General features: G+C 37.7%; 1 protein-coding gene across 5 annotated transcripts in view; it reads right to left on the reverse strand.

The window, feature by feature from the left end:
- The window catches only part of mak (male germ cell associated kinase), a 29,187-nt gene that overhangs the window by 805 nt on the left and 5,449 nt on the right, over nt 1-22,933 (reverse strand). The window contains exons 2-14 of one of the 5 annotated variants that reach the window (XM_012964951.3): nt 20,918-21,205; nt 19,981-20,035; nt 19,185-19,306; nt 14,168-14,250; nt 13,381-13,513; nt 12,054-12,225; nt 10,790-10,957; nt 8,738-9,034; nt 6,749-6,930; nt 5,924-6,051; nt 3,721-3,852; nt 2,647-2,772; nt 1,015-1,107 (exon numbers count right to left, since the gene is read on the reverse strand). In XM_012964951.3, coding sequence (XP_012820405.1) covers nt 1,015-1,107; nt 2,647-2,772; nt 3,721-3,852; nt 5,924-6,051; nt 6,749-6,930; nt 8,738-9,034; nt 10,790-10,957; nt 12,054-12,225; nt 13,381-13,513; nt 14,168-14,250; nt 19,185-19,306; nt 19,981-20,035; nt 20,918-21,018 — 1,792 coding nt within the window. In that variant the 5' untranslated portion in view covers nt 21,019-21,205. Of the gene's footprint in view, nt 1-1,014; nt 1,108-2,646; nt 2,776-3,720; nt 3,853-5,923; nt 6,052-6,748; nt 6,931-8,737; nt 9,035-10,789; nt 10,958-12,053; nt 12,226-13,380; nt 13,514-14,167; nt 14,251-15,904; nt 15,985-19,184; nt 19,307-19,980; nt 20,036-20,917; nt 21,206-22,933 lie in introns of all 5 variants that reach the window. The other 4 variants (XM_012964950.3, XM_012964952.3, NM_001079339.1 and 1 more) reach the window with 4 other exon arrangements.

The following is a 22,933-nucleotide window of genomic DNA, read 5'->3' on the forward strand; positions in this document are numbered from 1 at the left end:
CTTAAGGTGGCCATACACGGGCAGATTCAGCAGCTGCCGATTCGGGTCCTTCAGACCTTGCCAAACGAGAGGATCGGACCACATTTAATGAAACAGTAACACCAAAAAATTAAGAGTTTTAAAGTAAAAGAAATATAATGTACTGTTGTCCTGCACTGGTAAAAGTTGTGTATTTGCTACAGTAAAGGTGGCCATACACGCACCGATATTATCGTACGAAACCTCGTTTCGTACGATAATCGGTGCGTGTATGGTATGTCGGCGAGTCGACCAGTCGGAAAATTTTGATTGGGCGCCATACAAGGCACCTGACCAAAATTCTCCCTTCAGATCTGAATCGGCAGAAGGAGGTAGAAATCCTATTGTTTCTACCTCCTTACCTGCCGATTCAGCCCTGAATGGTGTGTGGCGGATCTTACGATGTTTCGTGCGACCGATGGTCGTACGAAACATCGTCAGATCGCCACGTGTATGGCCACCTTAACTCTACTATAGTTTATATAAATAAGCTGCTGTGTAGCCATGGGGGCAGCCATTCAAGCTGGAAAAAGGAGAAAAGGCACAGGTTACATAGCAGATAATGGATAAGCTCTGTAGAATACAATAGTGTTTTATCTGTTATCTGCTAAGTGCCTGTGCCTTTTCTCCTTTGAATGGCTGCCCCCATGGCTACACAGCTGCATTCTTTATATAAACCATAGTAGTGATTCTGAGGCAAACACCCCAGTTGTACCTGTGCAGAGCAGCAGTACATTATATTGGAATTTCTTTTATACACTTGAATTTTTTGGTGTTACTGTTCCTTTAAAAGAAGAAGGCTAATAATTAAAAAACTATAAAAAATAGATAATGAAGACCAACTGGAAAGCTGCTTAGAAGGTGAAACACCTCTAACATATTCATCCAGTGTATCTATCCCAGTCTTCTGTATTTACAGTGAGCTTTCCTCAGCCCCTAGTAATATGTAGCAATAGAAAAAGAAAGTCTGTGCAAGCCAGAAACAGAATCATTTACCTGCAGCGTTATCAGGTAAGGTTCTTAGTGTGGTAGATTTTGGCTTGGTAAGTTTTACTTTACCATTCACAGCATCACTGATAACAGGTGCAGCTGAGGAGAACAATATAAAAGCAGCAAAAGAGAAAGGAGAATTAGAGGACTAGAATAAGATTCTAAAAGCAAAATACCATGCAGAATGTTTACCACTCAAGGTTCAGAAGCAGCTTTAAAACACAATATAATTTGCTAATATTTTTTAGGAAATAAAACCAGCAGAACAGCAATTTTTCAAGTTCAAACAAGATAATTTACGGTATATACCCAAACAGATGTTGATGCATTAACAGAGAAAGACTGCCATTGAAAAGCTTCAGTGTAGATGTCTTTACAATGAGGATATTAGAATATCAGATGAAAATCCCCCTTTAATACATATTTGGCAAAAGAGAAATCTAATATAATTTAATGAATTCAAAAGATCTGTTATAACAAATATTACTGAGCTTGCACTTAAATACCAATTATGTTTGGAACAGGCCTAACATTTTGGCACCCCCCCACCCCACAGTGATTGAGACTTTCCTTCTCCTTTAAAGACAGACTTATAAAGGGCCTGAAAGGAAAGCTACATATTAAAGCACAAGGAAAGTATTATTCACTGTGGGTGCCAATTTGATAGCCACCCCACAGTGAATACACTCACTGGCCTTGGACTGAAAAATGCACTGGCTAAAATGTATCCTCTAATTCAATGCACTATTAAAGCAATACTGTTATGAAAAAACATCCGTTAAAATCCATTTTTCAAAAAAACACATTTTTTTATATTTAATTTTGAAATTTCACATGGGGCTAGCCATATTCTTCATTTCCCAGGGTGCCACAACCATGTGACCTGTGCTCTAGTCACTTTGCTGCTGAGCTGCAAGTTGGAGTGATATCACCCCCTGCCAGCAGGTGAGCAGCAGAATGGGAAGATAGCAAGCTCCCAGTGGATATCAAAATAGCACTCAATAGTAAGGGTGAAGACACACACAGTGATTAGTTGCAGCAACTTTTTTGCTGGATGGATTAGTCGCTGCATGTGTGTTCACCCTGACAATTCCAAGCCTGGCTTGGAGTGGAGTAGGAGAAACAATAGGTTACCTGAAAGCAGTTCTAATGTGTAGCGCTGGCTCCTTCTGAAAGCTCAGACTCAGGCACAATGCACTGAGATGGCTGCCTACACACCAATAATACAACTAAATAAAAATACATTTGTTGGTTCAAGAATAACATTTGAAATGGCAGAGTAAATTATTTGCTATGTAAACAGTGTAATTTAGAAATAAAAAGTACACCATAAAACTCATGACAGTATCCCTTTAAGATGTCAGGGTCACTAACTGTACCAGCTAGAAGGCTGTTTATATTTAGGTGGGGGGGAAGATGACAAGTAATTTTAGATTAACCTAAATCTACACTATAATACTTTTAAGGTCAATATTGATTGTTAATAATTTAGGAGCACCACCAATACAAAAGACCAAATCATATGAACAAATAAAATACAGGACAAAATAGGTTATTTTCTTAGGTTATCACAAAACCATCGTCAAATAAACAAGCAGCTCCTACTCTTTTCAAATATTCTGCCTTATTTACACATACTTGTTGCTGCTCCAATTGGTGCCAACTGTATTCTCTGCCCTGCTGATCCAACTTCCTTCTTGTTAAATGAAGGGATGTATCCTCCAGGTGAGTTGTAGGAGGGGCCTATGAAACCTCCTAAAATGCCTGCTGACAAGATTGAAAAAAAAACTTTGAGTCACTTTGAGCACACAAGCACAAATATGAACAACACAAATTGTGGCAGTGTCTGTACAAAGTTTTCTTGGACATTGCACTCATTCTACTACTATTACTGTATACTGTTCCTTTCTGAATTAAAGGCAGTATCCATTCATTTCACCTGAGGGCCAAAAGATCGAATCAAATTGATGGGCTGTAAGCCGTCGGGGAGAGATCTGCATCAACAAGCCAAAGTTCTCCCTTCTTCCAAATAGGATTTTTTTAACCTGCCCTATTGACATTGGCCAGACCCGTCTGAGGGCCCCATACATGAGCTGATAAGCTGCGGTCTTTAAAGGAGAAGGAAAGTCATTTTGACATTTTACTGCCAATAGATTAGCCACATTAGTGCCACCTAGAACAATATATTTATTCTGCAGAAAGCATTACCATACCTGAGTAAAGAGCTCTGTTTGCTTAAGATTGCAGCTGCCATTTTAGCTTTGTGTTCATAGCTGTATAGCTCTAGCAATTATAGCTCAGTTCTTAGCATTCTTGTGGGAGGGGGGTGCAGGAGAGGGGAGAACTGCGCAGACTCTGGCCCTGGGAATGAAGGATTATTCTGAGAGAGGAATACCCTAAGAACATGTTTACAAAAAAGGTACAAAAAATCCTGTGTTTATTTTGATAGAGGACTTAGTCCAGGTTTTCTGTGAGTGCTTATGGCTTTATTTACATAGACCTTTCTGATAAAGCTTACTTAGTTTTTACCTTTCCTTCTCCTTTAAGAGTATGTACCTATGGATGACTTTACCCATGCATCAAAGTGCAATGCTTACCCTCTTTATGCAAGGCTTAAGAATTGAGCTAAGGAGTACACTATTGATTTATAAATATCTGAATATCTATTACACCAGAATAAAGAAATCACATTCAGTAGCACCTGATGTTTACCTCCATTAGCTTTACTGAAACCAAGGCCTGCTCCTATCGGGCCTAGTGGTTTCGTTGTTAGGGCACTGTTCCACGTGGCATGCTTTCCATCTTTATTAGCAGAAATTAACCCTGCATTTTTGGGGTTCATGCCTGGAGATAACAAATAAATAAAATGAATAATTTCACTTAAACTATAACCAGTTGCGTAACTCATATATGCAGATCCTACAACCACAGGGCCCATTAAGGATCCCCATACTGATTGCACCCTCCCCCTGAAAGGAGACATTTTAAATTAAGTTCGTATTCAGTTATAATATTCATCCTCCCTCAAAATGTGAAATGATGCTGAAAAAAAGATGTTTTTAAAGCATTTTACCTCCTAAAACAGTCATTATATGAGAGCTGCATAGACAACCTCTCAGATCAGAAGCCAGAGCGAAATGAAACATGAGTGTCACTTCAGTCTCCCACAGAAAGTGGTCACAGCACCGATTGACAGGCAACAATTGTTACGAATAAACAATATTCGTGATAAACCTGCAACAATTGTTACGAAAATGTTGCCATATAAGGAGAACTCAGATCGGGTTTCCTTATAATCTAGAGTCACTGCTTAACACTGTTAAGCAGTGACTCTAGATTATAAGGAAACCCGATCTGAGTTCTCCTTATATGGCAACATTTTCGTAACAATTGTTGCAGGTTTATCACAATCTCTCCCTGACTGCCTCCACAGGGCTGCTTAAGCAGAGAATTTCGATACAAAAGTTATCTTTCAAACTGCAACAATTTAGCGAATTTAACCAGACAGGTTTACTCTGAACAGCCTCACACTACCTCATAGTTCTTACTGTTATTGAACATCACCCCAGGCGATTTTTAATGGGGATTTCTTTAAGATATACTTCACCTTTTAAGTTTGATTAATAAAGGTTAAGTTTTAATTTCCTATCCTATCTTGATCAAGTGAATTACCTGTTAATAATCATTACCTTTTCCTGGGATTAACGGTGCAAAGCTCTGAAGTCTATACAGGGACCACCTACTAGCGTGTCTCCATTTTTTTCTCCTTTTTTTTCTACATAATTTTACTTCAGTTGCACGTTACCCCAGTACTTCTACTCTAGAAGAGTCTAAACCGGTAGCTTGCAAAAGAGGTGACCGATATTGGTTTTCTTGCTGTTCGGGCCAGATGGAAAATTTTGATCAGGCGCCTTTGAAGGAACCAGAGCACCGGCAAATGTATAGTGTTGAATTCAATAAGGATAGAATTCTTTTTTTTCTACCGGTATGTCTACAAATTCACTTTTTCTATTACATTCAATACAGAACACGATTACTAGACTAGAGCAAAAATTTACAGTGTTAATAAAACATCCCCTATATATTCCTACTTGCTGATGTCTGTTTAACACTTTCCCTGCCAAAAAAAGCAGTTATGTGCCAACAACGCAGTACCTACGTCATTGGTACCAAAGGGATTCTCTCCGCACCGGCGGAGAAAGACCAAAATGGCTTGTAGGAGATAAGATACTATAGACTGGAAGCTTTGAAACGATTTTTTAAAAAAATTCCCAAATTTTGATAAAAACCAATAAATTTAGGAAAGCATTGCAACTTGGTAGTTTGGAGTAGACAGACAGTTGTGCCTATTCTGGATTCCCCAGAATCTGTTCTTTCTAAAAATGTATAATTTTCTGGGATAAACCTGTTAGTGGAATTTTTTGCCTTAAAATCTAAAGTGTTCAGCTTTCTGGAGCAGTGCTTTGGAAATATGGTAGTGTACTGCTGGGAGTTTGAAAATGAAAATGAATGTATGTATGAGACAGATCTGCATAAAATAAAATGTAATAAAAAAAAGTCTGTGGAGGCCTTGGCCACTCCTGGCGTCACACAAGCCCCTTGGAGGACCAAATCTGGCAAATGTACATCTATTTAGACCACCTGTTTTAAGTCTGCAACACTGCAATAGTAGCAATCCACAGACATCTGGCCATGCACCACATCGGCTTCCTGTAATAGTGGAATACCCCAAATGAAAGAATATAGGAAGAAACAAGAAAGCTTTCTTGTTTATTCCTATATTGTTTCATCTAGTGACATCTAGCTGTCACTAGATGAATAACATGCCTATATTAAATTTAATTTTCTTATTAGCTGAGAAATACCCATCTTGCAAATAAGTGGTGCATAATTTGCATTGTTACACATTGTTTACCAGGTAAGTATCGTGACTGCCTGAGATAGTGCTGCTTGGCTGAAGTCGTTTGACTTGTATCTGTTCTCTTCATGCCAACAATTGAAGAACCTTTGTTTTCGTCAACGATGGAAATGGGATCTGACAAACTTAAAGACAGAAGCATTTAAATGAAGACATTTGTTAGTTGATTTCTTTGATTGTAAAGCTCATTGCACACTAGAACCTTTAGTTGCTTTGTGATCAAAATACTGTAGTATTCCACAGCAGTTTTTATGTCCCCTGTCAGGCAGGGGCCTTCCTGAGAAAACCGTAAAAACTCTGGGGGTCATTTATAAACACTGGTCAAATTTGCAGCCAATCATGAAAGGAAAGAACAACGAAAGCAATCATTGACTGGTTGCTATGGGTTACTGCCCAGGTGCCAGTTTGCCCAGTGTTTAGAAATGAGCTTCACTGTAAGGACATAGGAGATGTGTATACTTTTCTACATTGTAAAATTGTACCTGTACAGAACTGTGCATCCCATTAACACTATATAAGTAAATACATACATACTTGTGTATGTTTGGATATATCAATTATTACCTAAATTTATATATGAGTTATATTGGTGTAACTGTGTGGGTTATTAGCAAGCAGAAAAGAATGGCTTTACTACATACAAAAAATGGTAATTAATGAAATAAGGACAGCAAAAAGTGAAAAATAATGTAGCAAGGGTATTTATGCTGTCCCATTCTATTAAAAAATGTCAGTCACTACAATATGAAGGAAAAAGTAATACTTAGGAAAAATAAGCTGTGCACAGGAAAGTGTTTCTTCAAAGTAAAATGTAACCCTCACCCAAATAACGAATCCTCAGGTTTGTTTTCCTTTGCTAGAGCCATCGTGGGTTTCTTTGAATATGAAATTCCAAAGTCTGTATCAATTTCATCCCAGCTGTCCTTAACAACAGACTGACCCCAGCGTCGTCGTCCATGTTTAATGCTGACAGCACTGGTCTGTGGTCCATTGGCTACAGGTTTCTGGATTACAGGAAAGAATAGGCCATTTATAAAATAACGTCATAATCTTTAATACACGGATATGGTGTTATTTATGTCACTTAATATATGCATTGCTCAAAATTCTTTAGGAAGAACTATATAATTTGGAAGTACAGATGTTTGCAATGTTTTGTAGCTGTGACTATTGCCATACATTTTCCCCATGTACACTTATTTCTTATCACAAAAAAGATAAACTTGATAAAGCTGTGCTTTTTTAACTGCTATGTAAGATCAAGACCATTCCTGTATGAAACGAAACTGTTGCAACAAAATGTGTGTGTGTGTATATACAGTATATATATATATGGACAGAGAGCCGCACACACAAGGACTTGGCAATAAAGTGAAAAAATTTATTGAAAAAGATCCAACGTTTCGAGTACTGACTGTACTCTTCCTCAGGGACAAACCACTGAGGTTATATTATATATATGAATTTATTTATGAAAAATTTAAATTGATTTAAACTGATGGTTTTTTAGCAGTTCGAATTTTGCTTATAGTGTTTAAAAAACATCTAAGCAGACTGATATGTAGTTTTCTCATGTGTCTATTTAGCACTCATAGGGGCCGATTCATTAAAACAAGATTTCGAATCCCAAATGGGAAAAATTCGGATTGGATACGATAATTTCTGAAGATCGTAAATATCACAAAAATGCTTACGAAAAAATCGTATTAGTCATGATAATATCGTATTGGAGATCCGAAATTCACGAAATTTTCATACCGAATGATTGCAGATTGAAGAGCGTATAAAAACATTGCACGGGGGCGTACGAAAAGTCGCAAAAATTGGCGAAAATACGTTTGGATTGTTCGTGTTTTAATAAATCTCCCCCATAATGTGTCTATATTTAGCAGTCAAGCACTATTCTGTTCTTGGAGTTTTAGAGCACTATGTTACCGTTTACACAATGTTAAGTTATATCACTCCTCATTGCAAAAGTGCTTGGTAAATTAGACTGGTGTTTTTTTAGACAAGCACAATATACCAGTCTATAATAAATCCGCTTACAGTATTACTGGGCATTTTGACTGACTTTACATTGGAGCATTCAAAGCACCAATGTCTGTCTGTTACAGCTACTCGTGTGTCAGCCAAAGTGCTTGCCTTTACATTTCATCAGGAGAGGAGACAGGTGGACAAGGGCATTTGGCTTGCCTCTGCCTTTCAACCGAAAGTCATAAGAGTAATGTCACGCATAGCCTCTCATTATAACAAATGAGAATTGCACTGCTAATGGACATTTTAAGTTTTTATAATCTCACATAAGGGCAAGGAAGTACAAAACGTTTGCTCTGCTTCTTCTTTCTGCCTATATTTTGTAGACAGGCAAAAACGTGGATCCGCTTCTATATGCTTCCATGTCTAGATGCACTGACAGGCACAGCTTCGCCTGTGCGCAGCTACACACACTGGAGCATAGATCGGCCCTAGCTGTGCCTCTCAGTGCATCCAGATAGGGATGCATATAGAAGCGGATCCACTTGTCTCCACCTGCCTACAAAACACAGATGGAGAGAAGTAGAGCAACCAACATTCCTACTGGAGTATGCTCAGAATTGAAGCTCGTGGGTCTAGTATGTTCCTAAGACATTTATAACATTTTGATCTAAGGGTTATAGCACAAAAGATGATTACCTGCTTAAAAGTTTCTCGGGTAAAAACTGTAGCAAAATCAAAAAAAGGCACCTAAATGCTTGTGAACTGTGAATATTAATGACAGAAAGGGGTAAATAAAAAAAAAATATGTATATTTAAGTTATAATTCCTACATACCGGAGAAATAGTTTTGCTGATGCTGGGAAGAACCACTTGCTGAGTTTTGGATGGCAGCTGAATATCATCTGTACTCTGTGGCACCTGAATTTGCTGTAGAGGTCGGTTGGTTGCAGGTGGTGTATCAGGTGATGATTTCTCTAAAATTTCAGATGATGATGAAGACTGCATTTTTGTTACATATATTGGGCGAGGTTCCTGGGGTTTTGGTGCTTTGTTCAAAGGCTTTTTCTGCTCGACATACTGGACTGGAGGCCCCAATGCTTGTCCAACTTGAAAATATGGGTGTCTTAAAGCCTTTATGCACGAACATATAAAAGATGTATGTCATACACATTTTAGATCTTAAAATGCTTGGAACTGGATAGGACCTTTGGGGAGGCAGAGTGTGGGTGCAGCAGTGCTCAACAAAGCAGAAAGTACTTCCATTACCAGACTGAACTGCTTTTACTTGTAACAAGGTGAGGGAGGGGGGTAATTATCTGTTCAAGTCAGGGGCAGGGAAACGCTCACCTAGCGGTTTTTTTATGTTCCAAACAGTGTAGTTGGGTGTGTTTGTGTAAAAAAAATGTATATATGTATTTATTTCTGGCAGGTTAGATACTCTGTATGCACTTTTAAACATGATCATGTCAAAACGTGGTGTATATTTTCCCTTTAATGGTCAAAATTATCTTAATATGCCTTTTTATTAAAGGAGAAGTAAACGCAAAAAATTAATATGGCTAGAAATACTGTATTTTAGACAGCTTTAGTTCTATTTTTTCTTTAAAAGTATCGAAAAGTCAACATTAGGTAGAGGTAGGCAATGGTGAATAACGTAGGGACAGGATTATTAAAATATTTAAACTGGCATACATAATAACAGATAAGTGACGTTAACACTGAAAGCCAATTCTCTTGTGACTTGTAAATTACAAATAATGTAGATATATGTTATTTCCCAGTAAAAATAGAGACTGCAATCTGCACTTATTGCATTTTCAGTAATATTAGGGACTATTCTTTACCAAATGAGTCCCACTTTTTATGTAATTAATTGACACCACAGCTACAAAGACAGTGTGCTGCAATACATTCAATTCTTTCTTTATACAGTTATGTCTTAGTTTTAAGTTTCCCTCATTTTACACCTTATATACAATACAATTTATAGTGCATAACGCATTCCCCTGATTTTACACCATTTTTTTATGGCCCCTGATAAACTTAAAAGTCCATTCTCTCTTCCAAGTTTCCTAGTCATAAGATTTAGACTAAAGGTGGCCACACATGTGGCGATTTGGGATCGCCAGAAGCAGAAGATCGTACAATCAGCCACAAACCGTTCAGGGCTGAAACGGCAGATAAGGAGGTAGAAACAATAGGATTTCTACCTCCTTCTGCCAATTCAGCGCTGAAGGCAGATTTTGGTCAGGCGCCTTCTATGGCACCCGATCAAAATCTTTTAACTGGCCCGATCGGTGAGACGAGCGATATCAGCAGCTTCCTGCGATATCGGACGACTTGCCATACACGCACCGAATATCGTACGAAACGAGGTTTCGTACAATATTATCGGTGCGTGTATGGCCAGCTTTAGATGCCGAGCTGGAGATAACCTGGCCCATAAAAATGCATCTCACCTACTGGGCACAAAAGAGAGTAAATATACATCCCTTGAAACTGCAAAATGTCTCCCCTAAACAGATAAACTATAGCATAGCTAAAATTCCATTTAAATTAACAACCACCTGGAGAAAAACAACACTTTATGGACAAGTGGGAGAAGGACTTGGAAACCCCTATGTCCACTGAACATACACTCTAATAACATTATACTATTGTATTACACATTGAAAGCATTTATGAAGCTTGCCAAATGGCTTATCCAACACACCTGCCCAGCCACTAAAGTACATATTGTGGCACACTGAAGGACAGTTAAATGAACAAATAAAGGTGATAACTGTAAGGATAATTCCAATGCTTTATTATCGGATGTATTAAGTCTTTGATGGGTCTCTTGATGGGGGGGAAGGACTACTGTTCTGCAACATAAAGTCTACATACCTGACTGGCTGTTGGCCGTTTTTTGGGGTCCCACTGCATTGTGTCCCTCATTAGTGATAAAGCATCTTCACTAGCATTGGGTATGAGGGTTTTCAGATTGATAGGAACACATTGAGGGAAGCGGAAATTCATTGACGCTGCAAGCTGATATCCTTCAGGCCAATCATTCTGGCAAGATAAAGAAAATAATTTATAAGATTTCTAGTGGTTTCACTACAAACATGGAAAGAAAAATATCTAAAGCTTGATACCTAGGGTTTTCTAGATGGAAAGGAAATGTATGCATTCTTAGTTAGCATCAAATAAAAGGTACTGTTTTATTTATTATTACATTATTGCTTAAAAAGGACTCAATGGAAAACTGTATTACTGGATTTGGAGCTTTCAGAGATAATGGGTATCTGGGTAACAGATCCCATACCTGTAGAATACATAAAATGGCATGGGCAGAAGTTTCTCCTCTTTGACTATCCTCTGGTGCAAGTGATAAAGACACCTCAGAAGGAAGAGGGGGCAGATTTTTACACTTTATTTTAGAGATAAAAAAGGGTTTACTTATTCTTTAAGCTTTAGGTAGTCTGATGGAAAATTCTTGGGTTTGTCATATGCCAGGAAAACACTACCAGCCTGAATGCAAAATGCTGATGGTTAGTTGTAGTAGAGGAAAGATAAAGGCCTTGGGCCATCTTTTCCACAGTATGGACTGGAGTGCCTGGCCCAATGGAAGATAATCTTAAGGCTAGTGTACTTCCTACTTTAGGGCAGTGGCACACTGGAACATTAGTCGTCCGTCATAAATCTCCCCGACATGCCACCCCACCGGCAAGAATGAAAATCACCAGTGGGATGGCATACGCGTCGCTTTGGTTTTTCGAAGTCGCCCGAAGTTTCTTGCGAGCCAACTTCAGGCGACCGAAGCGAAGCATATCCAGTGGAATGGCATGTCGGGGAGATTAGTAGCAGGCGAATTCCCCGTGTGCCACTGCCCTTATGGCAACAGTTTGGTAAAGGTTATTCTTTTTTTTAAACACTAATTCCCATATGCACAAAGCAAGGTTTGTAATAAATAGGTTGCTTAGACGACAGGGGCAAAAAGTCCTTACTTTCACCCAACTGAACGCCAGTTGGAATGAAACACCAACTGCAAGGCAGGCCTAATTCCTACATCAGTGCTCAACCTCACTTACAACGTGCATTTTAATTCATTATAGAATAATTTTAAGGGGTTCCCCTTTAAAGACTTAATTTCATTAGAAAAACACACCTTTTTGGGGGTTCCTAAAACTTGGCAGATTTTGAAGATCTGGTCAACCTCACTTGTCCCTGGAAAAAGAGGTCTAAGAGTATACAGTTCAGCCATAATGCTACCAACAGCCCATATATCTATTGGAGAGCTATATGAAGAGGATCTGAGCAATACTTCAGGGGCTCTGTACCTGCAGTGGAAAAAGAAAATACCTGTAGGTTGCTTTGCACTAAATAAACATTTAACATTTCAAGAAAGGCAAACTGGAGTATATTTATATGTTAAAAGTGAGAAATTACACATTGTAAGGGGCACATTTAGTAATCCACGAATGTCCGAAAAGCGCCCCAATGCGTTTTTTTCATAATGATCGGTATTTTGCGATTTTTTTGTAACTTGTCGCGACTTTTTCGTAGCCGCTACGTTTTTTCGTAAATTGTTGCGACTTTTTCGTAGCGTTACGACTTGTGCGAATTGTCGCAACTTTTTCGTAGCCGTCGCGGATTTCGGATTCATTCAAGCTTCAGTATCGTGACTTTCCTTGGGCCAGGTTGGAGCTGCCTATGGGAGGCTTCCAAAATCATGCAAAGTCTGAAAGTTTTGCTCGCCGTTTACGAGCGCTCAATACGAAAAAGTTGCGACAATATACGAGCAAATCGTAACGGCTACGAAAAAGTTGCGACTATTTGCGCAAGTCGTAACGGCTACAAAAAAGTCGTAACGGCGACGAAAAAAATCGCAAAAAATACGAAAAAGTCGCAAAATGTTCGTTTCCATTCCAAATTTTTCCCATTCAGATTCGGATTTGTGGATTAGTAAATCAGCCCCTAAGGCTTGTTTCACAATTTTGTATGCCTGTATACTTAAGCAAGTGCTGTATTAAAAAGGTACCCTATTAAAAAAAGAACATTGATATTCAATAAAGTAAACTGTTGCAGGATTAATTGCAACACTGAGGGGTTACCAAGTTAATTTTGTGCTGTACACCACAAATTCAGCACGAGGTACAAAATACACTGATGACAATGCAGAATGAACAGAGTAGCTCCAAAAACCTCCAACTGAAAAATGTGGGTAATTTAGATATTCACCATCCATCATGCCCATAATCCATCCTAAACTCCAACCACTTGTTACTCTTACAATGTTCAAAGTTATACAAATAAATAGAAATAGGTTGCCAGTTAAAGGGATAATGCAGTCAAATAAAATTAGACTATGCATGCAGGGTGGTAAACTACCACCTAAAACACTATTAAAATATATAGAGGTTTAACAACATTCTGCTTAAAGATCAGTACAAGATCAGATTTTCTAAGCATCAGTACAGATACAGGTAACTCACCATCTGGTAGATACATAATCAGTATATGGTGGCTGAGATCTTAGTTCTCTAACTAATCCAAAATCTGCGATTTTTACAAGTTCAGGGCCCATACAAAGAAGATTTTCAGGTTTCATATCACGATGGAAAAAACCTGATTGAATATGAGCAGAAATTAATATTATTAATTCTATAGTTTATACAACAAGCCAATAATAGATATACTCTGAATATACAGTAACATTTTTTAGAGAAAGCAGCCTATAGCCACACATTACAACAAACAGAAACTAATATACCAAATAAGAGTGAGTTTGGGAAGGGTATTTATTCTAAGAAAGCAAATCACAAAAGGCCAGGTTACCAATCACTATGACCATATGGAACAACACCGGAATCAGATGCACTTGGTACCCACAGCTGTTTAATGTTATATATTATATATGTTCTTACTGGGTAAAACTGTTACCACATAAGTCAATGAGACACAATATAACAATATGGACTAATATGTTCTCAGATTGATTATAGCATTAGGCATGATGCTGACATGCAGACAATGACGTAAGTATATATTACAGAGACTAAAAGAACCTACCACATGTTTTCTTAAAAGTAATTTAAATAATTTTAACACAGACTATTTCATTTATGGCAAAAATAAACCTGTATTTACTGTAGTTATTACAGGAGTGGCCCTCCTCCACTAACATCTAAGATGCAAATGGACAGCCCCCATTTTTTTAAAAAAAAGCTTAAAAATACATCTAAACTATTAATGGGATTGTTGGATGATCAAAATGCTTACCATGTTTGTGCACAAAAGCTAAGCCTGAAAGCACCTGGAACATAATGTTCCTAATCTCATTCTCAGTGAACATCTTATTTTCTCTTGAAGCAGGAAAGTCAAGGAAAGCAATAGCAGGAAAAGTAGACAGAATGAGAAAGAAAAAATCAAAATCATGTGAAGAGCAATTGATACCATTTAGAGGTTAAATATGACAAAACGTTTCCCTAACTGGGATCCACTGTAAAAAGTAAAGGTAGCGGTGTCTTTTTTTCAGGAAATCTTCATTTCTTATAGTTTCTGAATTATTTGACTACTTTTGCTCTTAAAAGTGGATCACTGCTAAACTAAAAGCCAAATAATTAAAAAATCTGACCAAATAAAAAATTGAAGGCCAATTGCAAATTGTATCAGAATATCACTCTATACATCATACTTAAACTTAAGTTAAAGGTGAACTAAACCTTTGATCTTTGGCATGCTTTTCAAGTGAGGTGATCCTTACATTAAAATAGTTTGACTGGGGGAAGCACATCCATGTCACTAATATCAAATAGTAGTGATACTATCAAACAGCGGATAATAACGGTTGACAGCGTTCACAGATTATTATTTACTAGAAATACCTGGCCGAAAATTGGCCAGATGTCAATCAAGCAGTTTTAATTTTACTGATGGATCAAGGGCTGCATCGGCTCATCGATCGCTCTTCGAAGGTTAGTGTTGCCATAGTTGTAGGTGGGCATAAAAGGGAAAAAATCCGCTTGGATCTCATAGTGCATGGTCAGCTTCAGACTGGCTTCATGCTGTATAACCCAAATGGTACCAATAACCCTGAATGAATGCTGAGTTAGAAACATAAAAGACACAATAGTTTTGAGCAGACATACAGATTTGCATAAGCAATTAAAATGTCACAGTAGGTAACATTGATTTAATTAAAACATGCATCCGACCACCTTATGGAACATTATACAGAGAGAGATTTAGATGCATAGATGGCAGTTTTTTTTTTATTTGTTTGAAGCACTAGGATAACTCAATAAAAATATAACTGCACCTTCTCACAGATGTACTGGTGTTCAAGAAGTCTGGCAACATTACACCTGCAGTTGTAGGCTCCCCTTTGTCTAGGTACACAGTATACTCTGGCTACCTCCCACAGCTCTCAGCTAACAGGCAGTATCTAACAGATATCTAAGCATATCACTTTCAGAGGCACTCAGTTACTGCGCCGTACTGAGAACACACTGAAGTGCTTAAAGCCCTGGATAATACATCTGTTTCTGAACAAGAGATACACTACAGCACATTAAACATTATAAAAATGATACTGTCACAGTCACACAGTTCTGTCTTTTCCACCTTTTTGCTGTCCTGCCACTGTCTAAAAAAATAATCACATCTGGCGATGCCTCTGAATAAGAGTCATTGCTATGGGCTACTGCACTTCACTACTACTACCAACGTGTGTTAGTAAATTACCATTAGTAAAAAGTAAACTATCATAAATGCAAACAAATAATATAAGCTACATTTTCAATGCAATGAATTAAAAATTCTGTACCCAGAAAGCTAAATTAAAGCATAATTTTAACTAGAGAAAAAAGAATATGGAATGCATAACTTTAACCAGAGAAGACAGTAAAGGCCTTTAGAGCAGAGAATAAAACCACAAAGGCTTGGTTTTAACCGTAATGTATTTTGAAGCCATAACTAGAGAAGATAAAGCATACTGCTTCCCTGCTGGGAACCTACCGTGCTTATGGATAAAAGCTAGACCTTGTAAAATTTGATACATTATGTTTCTGATGACTGACTCAGGAAACAACTTATTTCTGTAAAAAGATAAATTCACAAATTTACACAAAGTTTAAATTGTATTTGCACATAAATAAATACTATTAAATGGTATGTTTCAATAAATTAATGACATATGCCTTACTACAAATAGTGCAGTGCCTGCAAGGGCTTACAATAAATAAGGATGGGGATGTGAGACGCATGATATAATAGTATTTAGCAGCATGAGGAAGTTTATGTTGGAAAGTATATTAAGTTTATGACTGTGAGGGAATAATGCATCAGAGGACCATTGGTCGCAGGAAAGATCGTTCGTACCCTTCCATTGACATTCAAACCTTGTGTGTATTGCCAGCTTCAGGCAGAGAACTAGTGATTTAGATGGATAGAGAATGTAAGATGAACAACTGTAGCTGGAAGGGGACAAAAGTGTCACTAGTGCATGTTTAAAGTCAGAAGGGAGCATTTCAGTGGAGAGAGAAGGGAGGTTAAAAATGTGAGTAGATAGTAGTGAAAAATTACAGTAGTGAGCTCAAGATTGCACAAGGTTGGCTGTAAGGCAGAGATAAGTAAAGCTGCTTCCTTCTCCACACTGACTGGGGAGAGCTGTAAAGCTGGCCATACATGTTAAGTTTTTTAGTTATCATAGGTCCAAGCTTATCCTGAAACAACCATTTTAAGCGATATTGTCTAGTTGAAGCTAGAAAAACTACCGGCTTGGTCCTGCAAACAATTGGACAATGGGCACATTTCACTGCTAACTACGAAGATTTTCAAACATGCCCGATCAATTATCTGACTGATATCAATTATCTAAAAAATTGCTAGATGGGTGATCATTTGGTGCCCACTAACCTTATGATAATTTGACGGATTTGTTGGATCGCACTAAAATTAGTCGTTATGGAGAGAAAAATCTTAACGTGTATGGTCACCTTAACAGTGTGGCATGATTGGGGATGGGTGATTTGTGTGAAAGGGGTGATGGTAGGTGCTGGCATCTCATCTATAATGGTGTCTATTTTCTCTCAGAAATATCTAGCAAAACCTCTAGCTGTAAGAGAGGAAGGATTATGATGCAGAGATGTGATTACAAGGTGTGAAATAGATGTTGATAAAATATGTTTACTATAACAAAGTGGGCAGTACAGTAAGATAAAACGTGAATTTGTAGAGTAGGAACGCTTAGTTTTTGTTAGCTTTTTTTATTTTCTCTAATGACATTCTGCAGTTCTAGAGCACCTTTATGATAAGAGTCAGGTGCGTGTGCTAAGGCTAAGATTTGCTGGCTGGCTGTAGCTTGCTATTGAATAGAATTCTATGAATAGTTACAGCTTCCCCAGATAAATGCAGAAATCTGTCTAAATAAGTGCTTCTGCAATATTTACAATGTGAAAATGTATTCCTTTACGTAAATGGAGTATATCTTTTGAAAACCTAGAAACTGTTTAGCAACCAATGGCAGGAAGAATGTGAATTTTATAACCAGTGCACAGTGTAATGTAATAAAACTTACTGAAGTTATTTTTCCTACAAAATATTACAGCACCTTCAAGCATGCCCTAAAAGTGAGCTACTTGTAATTAAAATTTGCAATGCAATAATTGTCTAACAAAGAATATTACACTGCAAAATGCACATTTCTTTTCTTATTTGTGCAATTTTTTTCTGTTTCCATTTCCTCCTTAGTATGGTGCAGATAATTGAATCTTAAGACATATACAATAATTGTAGTTTTTAAGTTTTATCTAGCCCATTCCATTCCTGCTAACCAAGAGGGGTAACAGTGATTCTTAAGCTTTAGTTTCATGTTTTAAGAAAAAAGGATGGGCAGTTTATAAATAAGAGTGTTTTGGCTTTAATGTCTACTCCAAGGCCTAGGGAATTAATTCTAATTGAACATAGTGGCAAATGAATGAAGCTGGTAATAATGCTTGCCATCTAACATCATAGGCTAACACTTTTAAATTGAATTGCATTGAACATATCTATATTGTTATAAAATAATGTTTTTTTTATAGATATACTTTTAAAAACCAACTATTTAAGGAAGTACAACACTAAACACTAAAAACACTAAAATAAAATAAACTTGTTGTCTGTACTCTGCAAAGGAAATTTTGAGTCCTGTTTATATGAGTGATTTAAAGGTTAATTTTTTCATTAAAAATCTGATTGATGGATAGGGTTTTATTCAGATAATTACATTTGTTGTGGGAGCTGGGGGCTAAAACATTAAAAATGTGATTTAGGAAAGTAGGGGAGCTCTCTGGGACAATTTAGATGCTGAAAGCTGGCAAAAAATAGGCTATTATTAGAGTGTAAAACATGAACAAAATGTATTTTGCATGACTGGGAATTACTGCTATTGCTAGATGTGTCTCTTGATGGGTAAATTCTGTTTAGCTGCTAAAAGAAAGGGGACAAAATGTGGATAATCAGGCTTGGGGCCTGGTAAAAATGTGATGCTCAATATACCTTTAGCTGGCTTCTCCTACACATTGTTATTTGTATATGACTATATTCATGAGTAAAAAAAAATTCATATCAAGAGCAATTGATACCATTTAGGTGAATTTTATTAGACAAGTGATGATGTAATTAAATACGTTTTGTGATAATATGATACTGTTTACTAGCTGCTTTATGTAAGAATGCAAAAGAGTAATCACTTCATCTGGCATATTCATGATGTTACAGTGTCTGAAACAGTAACTGAAGATATATACAGTATATGCACAGAGAAAAAACAGGATGTGGTTACAACAAAGTAGAAATCTGACAAGGACATGTATAAAAAATTATAAAATTATAATATAAGGCTCTCTTGTTCCTTGGACACATGCTTCCTAACTGCACATGGAACTTTTACCCCTCTTTAAACAACTGTGCAGGGTGTCAAGCTTTTCAATACATTTATATTTGTAGCGTCATGAAAATTCCAAATAAAGAAAAGTCATTTTTTTCTCAAAATCATGAATTCTTATTCATACATATATCAGCCAGTATACAAAATATTTTTTTTTTCTTTTTCTGAACTATGGCTAACATGGTACAAGACTATTTTTTTGAGAAATGACTATTTTGTTGCTTTGGGATGTACTGTGTGCATGAAACCAACATTCCTATCTTTTATAAGTTGCACATCTGCATTGCTAACTGTATGTAATGAAACAAAGCAACCTACCATTTCCAAAGGAAAACTGCAAATCAAAATACAGTAAGGTAGCCATACCTATCTTTCATCAGCTGATAAAGATTTTCTTTCATGTACTCAAATACAAAAAAGAGCTGGTCATTCTCTCTGATAACTTCTTTTAGTTTAACCACATTGGCATGATTAAGTTTCTTCAGAGACTGAAAAAAATATATTTATTATATGAGTATTAAAGAGAAAAAAATACATATTATATTATATTATTTTCCAGCAGCAAGATATTAAAAGTCACGAGTGTGACAGAATGAAATCCACTACTATTCAGCCCCTAAATCTCTTGACCCCATCTGCCAAAAAACATCATGCCTCTTCCACAATGCTGCCTTTTTAGTGGAGATATCAACAAATGAGCTAGATTCAATTAAATGAGAAAGATTTCTCTTCTTATTCGATTAAATATTGTCCCATAGAGCCAGATGCAATTCAATGAAAAAAACTTCATTGTTTATCACATGAAAATTGTATTTTAAATCTGTCCTTTGGTTTAATTTCTTACAGAGAAAAGCTTTGCATGAAATTACACTTAACAGCCCCAAGGCAGTCAAGATTTCCATGTGAAGCACTCTTCTTCTGTACCATGCTCTTCATGCTACTTTTTACTGCTAGGCTTTTGATTTAAGGTGCAAGATTAAACTGGCATTTCTCAGAAGTACCATAAAACAGACCAACATTAAATATTACTAGTGTAAACTATGCTTGTAAACTAAGTGATGTAAATGTACTGTAAACTATGCCCACTCCCTGTAATTCTAGTTCTGCATCTTCCCAGAAAGATACCCACCCAAGTATCTCCAAAAAATATTAATGCAATTACCTTAACTTCTCGCAGATTCATGCATTCTTCCCAGGAATAAAATTTCCTTTTCATCCTTTAAAAAATAATTTTCATTCATTAAAAATCTGTTTATCTATGGCAGAAAACAATCCGTCAGACTTCTCAAATAAAAAGTATGAGACTGGTATTTCATGGGACATTCTAGCCCTTGCTACTCGCATCAGATCACCTCCCACTGACATCAATAGGTTGCATGTGGCTTGCTCTTACCCTGTGTTTATTAGCCAAAAAATAAGCACAGGGGATCAATGGCATTAATGGGAAGCTATCTATGGGAACTGGCTTACTGGTATAAGTTACTAAAATCAAAACACCTGCAGGCTCATTTATTAACACTTGCAGGTAGAAAAATGAAAATATGACTGGTTGCTATTAGTTACTGCTCAGGGGCAAATTTTCCGACTCTTGATGATCCCAGTGGTGTGGCATCACCTCTACAGATACTTTTTGTGTTTGCATAGTGAGGGGTGCTTTCTTTAAGCAAATACTACTTTTGTTGCTCCAGATGTGATATGACTATGATTTCCTTCCCCAACACAAAAAGGCATTGGTGAGAATAATAAAAATTTAGGAAGGCTTAGCCTTACCAACAAGAAACCAACTGCTAAATATTTATATATAATTAGGGCAAGGTCAGCTTTACACTTTTCTGCCAGGCTGAGAGAAGCGGATCCGCTTCCGTATGCACCTCTGTGTGTGCGAATGCAAACGTTTTCCAGGCCCATCTCCAATGCTCTCCGCTCTGTGTGCCCACACTCGGGCACTTGCCATAGCCTTTAAGGCAGACACACAGTAGCGTAGTGTGATCAAGTGGATCCGCTTCTCTCAGCCTGGCAGAAAAGCGTAGGACAGAGAGAAGCTACATGCTTTGTCTGACTACACCCTTAAAAGCTTTTCCAGTGGAAAATCAACCTACCTTTTGATAGCTACCAGTTCTCCAGACTCATTGCTCCTCCCCATCAAAACACTTCCATAAGTGCCATCACCCAGTTGTTTCATGGTTGTATATCGGTTCATTTTCAAAATGTTCTTTAGTGTCTTGGATATTACAGGTAAGAAAATGCCTCTGTTTTCCCCCAGAAGTTACAGTCAAATAAATAGTATATTAGAGATGTGCATTTTGTTTCAGAAAAGCTGATGTAGTCTACTTTCCAAGCACCGTAATAAAAAAATCATGAAAGAATGATGAGGCTCTCATCCCGACCTGTCCCAAAAAGAGAAAACATAATTAATGCACAGATAAGGAATGGGCAAATACACTATTCACAATATTCTGTGTTGGTTCCAAGTACAAAACACAGAGATTGTAAGGATCTTACCCAACTAAGGGGTCAGCGTGTTCAGGACATTCAGCGGTGCGGTGCTCCGGTAGCACGCATGCGCACGAATAGTCGCGGCAGTGTGTGCACGAATAGTCACACTGCTGTGCGCGCGAATAGTCGCAATGCTGTGCTCGCGAATAGTCGCAGTGGCGTAACATGGGCACGCGCAAGTTTTGGCGCATGCGCATTTTGCTTAATAGGACGCCGAGGCCTGCAACTCCCTGCGAAGTGATTGTCGCTTTCCTAGTGTGTCACTGAGCGTTTCTGGTATTCGTTTCTTGTATTTGACCCGGCCTGTTCCTTGGATTCCTGCTGCCTGAACCGACCTCTGCCTGCCTGACCTGCCTTTGCCTACCGATTCAGTTACTGCGCCCGGACTTACGGCACTCCTGCCACTCCTCCACAGGTCTGTACCTACTTCAGTCTCTGCTGTTTATAGTGGGAGGTGTAGGAGAGGTCTACCTCTACGTGCTCTTCTACCAAACTGCCTGACAAAGATGCTGTGTCCTGAGCAAGTAATTAGCACTGGCACGGGTCATTATCCACATAATACAACCTCTATAAGTAAGCCCACAAAAATTACACAGGTTCATTATTTCACATAATACAACCTCTATAAGTAAGCCCACAAAAATTAAACTGTATCCTGATATATATATATATATATATTCAGTTTCATTTCTTGATGTCTCCAGCCGAGGCTACAGCTAGAGCAGAATTTCTATGGAAAAAAACAGTGCCATCTCTTCATTGGCTGCTAGACTGGAGGGTGTATTTGGTAACCTGAGCATGCTCAGTTAGCCAAGAGCCAAAGTCAATTCCTAAGGGTTGAGGCTGAGTGAGTTAGAGAAGGAAAAGGAATCCTAAGTGATTAAGGGGATGTTGCAGCCTTACTATTAACCTTTGAACAGGAGTGCTAGGTATTTTAAAGATTTCAAAAAGGCTGTTCAGTAATAGTTTTTTTTGTGTGGGGGGTTTACATGTCCTTTAAACTTTTTAAGTTATGTATAGTCTGCTGTGAGTGACACATGAGGATGGTCAGCACCTACTTCTAGGGTCACCTGCAAAAGGCTAGTCCATATAATAAGATCAGGTGATGCCTGATTTAATTTCTGGAGTCACCAATTATTTAGTGCTGATTGCCAGGTTATTTAACCTAGTAAACTGATAAATTTACTAAATTATTACAGGATGGAACTCAGCATTTTAGAGTTCAGAACCGGCATTACTTGGATGTGAAGAAATTAGGGATGCATGGAATCCACTTTTTTGGATTCGGCCGAAACCCCGAACCCTTCGTAAAGGATTCAGCCGAATACTGAACCAAATGCTAATTAGCATATGCTAATTAGGTTTTGGAAGGGTTAAATCTGGGAAAAATGGTAAAAACTTTCAACTTCCGTGTTTACGTGACAAAAAGTCACGTGAATTTTAGGATTCGGATTCGGTTCGGCCAGAGGCATGGATTCGGCTGAATCCGAACGCTAATGACATGACGTCACATACCTGGAAACAAGCAGGGTGCATGCAGTGATAAAATTTGGCATCTCAATTGAATAGGGTATTTATGCCTCTCACATTACTATACACATCAGGATTCCCTTGAAAAA

Source organism: Xenopus tropicalis, chromosome 6, assembly GCF_000004195.4.
Source record: "Xenopus tropicalis strain Nigerian chromosome 6, UCB_Xtro_10.0, whole genome shotgun sequence".
NCBI lineage: Eukaryota > Metazoa > Chordata > Amphibia > Anura > Pipidae > Xenopus > Xenopus tropicalis.